The 3,503-nt window shown below is 53.3% G+C and overlaps 2 protein-coding genes across 2 annotated transcripts; both read left to right on the forward strand.

The window, feature by feature from the left end:
* The first annotated feature begins 344 nt into the window (after positions 1-344).
* LOC113941394 (zinc finger protein 3-like) lies at positions 345-1,144 on the forward strand. Its single transcript, XM_027632551.1, has 3 exons — positions 345-396; positions 585-876; positions 1,045-1,144. Exons 1-3 carry the CDS (start codon positions 345-347, stop codon positions 1,070-1,072), a joined length of 372 nt encoding a protein of 123 aa, XP_027488352.1. The 3' UTR covers positions 1,073-1,144.
* Positions 1,145-1,227: 83 nt separating this feature from the next.
* On the forward strand, positions 1,228-1,585 carry LOC113941395 (zinc finger protein 3-like). The gene has a single exon (XM_027632552.1). It carries the CDS (start codon positions 1,253-1,255, stop codon positions 1,583-1,585), a length of 333 nt encoding a protein of 110 aa, XP_027488353.1. The 5' UTR covers positions 1,228-1,252.
* The last annotated feature ends 1,918 nt before the right edge of the window (positions 1,586-3,503 follow it).

A 3,503-nucleotide genomic window follows, 5' to 3' on the forward strand; every position in this document is an offset into this window, starting at 1 on the left:
GGAAGCTGTTCCCAACCCCAGAGGGGACAGACCAGAGAGAGGTAACTCCTGGGAGAATTTCTTTGGCTTAACCTTCATATTTTGGAGTAGTTTTTTAGGTAAATCTCAACTTTTTGCAGTTTGGGTGGGTGAGGGTCTTCTTACTATTTTTGAGAGGGTTTTTGCCTGAATCTCGGTGGTTTGGGTTTTTCTGGTCTGAGTCTTGGTGTTTTGGAGGTTTTTATGGACACAGGATGCCCAGTGAGTTCTAGAGATGGACTTGGGCAGGAGGAACCCCCAAACCAACGCGCTCAGCCCTTGTTTTTCCCCCCCATCAGGATTTGTCCTTCCCAAAGCTTGGGTGGATGGAGGAGGAGGCTGCGAGGAAGAGGAAGATGCCTTGGGTCCCCCAGGCAGGTGAGGAGGAAGTCAGTGGCCCTTTGGGCGGGTGTTGTGCTGGCTCTGTCAGCCGAGCATGGCCCCGGCTGCAGGACAACCCCGCTGCCGCCGCCGTCCTGCCGGGGCCGGAGTTGGGGGGATGTCCTTGGCCTTCCCTGTGGGCCGGAGGCAAATCCCCTCCCTGTCCTTCTTGCTTCCTGCCCCAGGCCCCGAGCTGAGGACGGAGAGCCCGGAGGACAAATCCCCCCGTGAGACCCTGGTGGGAGAGGCCGTTTTGAAGGGCTCCCCGGCACAGGAAGGCAGCGGGGAGGAAAAGGGCCGGAGATCCCCCCGCAGGAGGGGCTCCAAAGCCAACCCAGGGTGCTCTGAGGAGGAAAGAGCCAGCCTGTGCTGGGAAGGCGGCCGGAGCTTGAGAGGGAGCTCTGAGCTGGTGGTCCCTGATCAACCTCCCAGCAGGGAGAAGCCCTTCCTGTGCTTGGAATGTGGGAAGAGCTTCAGGAACAGCTCCACTCTGATCCGACACCAGCACATCCACACTGGGGAACAACCCTTTATTTGTGGGGAATGTGGGAAGAGCTTCAGGAACAACTCCAACCTCCTCAGTCACCAGCACATCCACACTGGGGAACGGCCCTACTCATGTGGGGAATGTGGGAAAAGCTTTAGGCAGAGCTCCCACCTCCGCACCCACTAGCGCATCCACAGTGGGGAACGGCCCTACTCCTGTGGGGAATGTGGGAAGAGCTTCAGGGAGAACTCCAAACTCCTCAGCCACCAGCGCATCCACACTGGGGAACGGCCCCACAGGTGTGGGGAATGTAGGAAGAGCTTTAGCCGAGGCTCCCACATCCACCAGCGCATCCACACCGGGGAGATGCCCTACAATTGTGGAGAATGCGGGAAGAGCTTCAATGACAGGTCCAACCTCCTCAGTCACCAACGCATCCACACTGGGGAACGGCCCTACAAGTGCTTGGAATGTGGGAAGAGGTTTAGGACCACCTCACATCTCCTCAGGCATGAGCGGACGCACACGGATGAGAGGCCCTTCCGCTGCACCGACTGCGGGAAGGGCTTCAACCTGAACTCCAACCTTATCACCCACCGGCGCATCCACAGCAGGGAGAGGCCCTACAAGTGTGGGGAGTGTGGGAAGACCTTCCCCCACAGCTCTACCTTGACCAAACACCAACGGACCCAACAGTAAGGGAAACCCTACGAATACCCTGACTGCAGGAAGAGCTTCAGCCGCTGCTTCCACCTTGAATGAAGCCCCTGATGGTGAGGCAACCCCTGGAGTCCAGTGACTGTCAGTCCATCCCTTTCCACCACAAAGGGCCAGTCCCCCTTTCTCAGGGGCAGCTTCTTCCAACAGAACCCTTCTTGGGCGGTCAGTCCTGGAGGTTGAGAGCAGAGATCTCCCCATGAGCATTGGTCTGGGGGAGTTCCATCCATCTCTATTTGAGAATTATTGCTTTTGTGACAGCTTCAGTAGAAATGCTTCAACAATTGCTTTAGTGTAGAGCACTGTCCTATCTTATGCTGTATTCCTGGTAGTTTTAGTGTTTGTCTTGTACAATAAATAATTCTGCTGAAGATCTTTTGTCTGATCATTTGTAACCCTAAATAAATTCATTTCTATCAATAGATCTGATTTGCCATTATTAAAATCTGGGGGACAGAAGTTTATCCATCGCACCTCTTTAATTTCTCTAAATTGAAGCTGTTGGCATAATTGAAGGCTGAGATTGGATCCAGCAGCCCTCAGCACCCCACAGTAAGTTGGAAGCTCAAGGCTCACCCCCCCCTGTTCCTAGCCCCCTTGTGCCAAAAGACCCCCATGGGACTGTTGGACCTGCCAGACTATCCTCCCTTTTCCACCCTTCTCCCTGTTCCTCCCACTTTCCCACTATCCCTTCAATCCCCAATTTCCTACCGGACAGTTTTTGGATCCCGACCCCTACTTTTTACCCCCTCTCCTGTGGACACTTAGGGAGAAAATAAGGCTGCACACACAGAGTTCCATTGCGGGACTTGTCCGCTGACACTTTTCCATTTCCTCTTTTATTCCTGTTCTTTCGTGAACAGCACCCGGTGTTTGTCTTTCAGTCCACCGGAATTCCCAGCATGGCCCCAAAGCAGTGCCCTGATCCCACACATTCCCCTCCCCCCATGTGCTGGCTGTGTTCAGCCACCAGAGAAAAACACAGGCTACCATGCAGAGCGTTCCAAGTGGTTTCCACTTTGGCAAACAGCACTCTCTGGATGGAAAACACCAGTCAGGGCCAAAACACTGCTTGTTGATTCGAATAAACAGAGAGCAGCAGCTTCCGCCTTAACTTCTTCCCACAGAAATTCTCAGGGTTCCTTTGGTTCATGAGGCCCTACGTGTCCCATTGGCCCCTGGATTCCATGAGCTTCCCCAGTCTCCAAAGGTTCCTTTAGTTCCAGGAGGCCCTGCAGTCCCAAAATGCCCTTTGGATTCTCGGAGATTTCCCATTGTCCCAGGGTCCCTTGTGCTTCAGAAGGAGCTGCAGTGGGACAGTGGCCCCTTGGTTCCATGAGCTCTGCAGTGTTCCAGGAATCCTTGGGTTCCAGGAGAGCCTGCAGTTTCACAAGGACCACTGGAATGCAGGAGGTTCTGCAGGGTCCCAATGACCCCTGGATTCTGGGAGGTTCAGAAATATCTCAGGGCTCCCTTGGTTCCAGGAGGTTCAACAGTGTCCCAGAATTCCTTTGATTTCATTTGGTCCTGCTTTATCCCAGAATTATGATGGATATGACATCATAAGGGAGATGTGATGTCACAGGAAGGGTGTGACATCAAAAGGGGGATGTAATGTCACAGGGAGGATGTGATGTCACAAGGTAGGTGTGATGTCATAGAGGAGGTGTGATGTCATAGGGGAGATGTGATGTCCTATGATGGCTGTGATGTCATAGGGGAGATGTGATGTCACAGGAAGGATGTGATATCATAGGCGAACTGTGATGTCACAGGAAGGATGTGATGTCACAGGGGAGCTGTGATGTCACAGGGACAATGTGATGTTGCAGGGGAGGATGTGATGTCAAAGAGATAATATGGTATCACAGGAGAGATTTGATGTCTTATGATGGATGTG

The sequence above is a fragment of the Corapipo altera genome, unplaced genomic scaffold (assembly GCF_003945725.1).
Source record: "Corapipo altera isolate COAL_440 unplaced genomic scaffold, ASM394572v1 60839, whole genome shotgun sequence".
Taxonomy (NCBI): Eukaryota; Metazoa; Chordata; class Aves; order Passeriformes; family Pipridae; genus Corapipo; species Corapipo altera.

Excerpts from the sequence above, each read along its gene's own strand:
- LOC113941394 (XM_027632551.1), top strand. The coding sequence starts at position 345 with ATGGAGGAGGAGGCTGCGAGGAAGAGGAAGATGCCTTGGGTCCCCCAG. Across the intron at positions 397-584 it reads GCCTTGGGTCCCCCAGGCAG|GCCCCGAGCTGAGGACGGAG; the intron begins GTGAGGAGGAAG and ends TTCCTGCCCCAG. Across the intron at positions 877-1,044 it reads GAATGTGGGAAGAGCTTCAG|GCAGAGCTCCCACCTCCGCA; the intron begins GAACAGCTCCAC and ends GAAAAGCTTTAG.
- LOC113941395 (XM_027632552.1), top strand. The coding sequence starts at position 1,253 with ATGCCCTACAATTGTGGAGAATGCGGGAAGAGCTTCAATGACAGGTCC.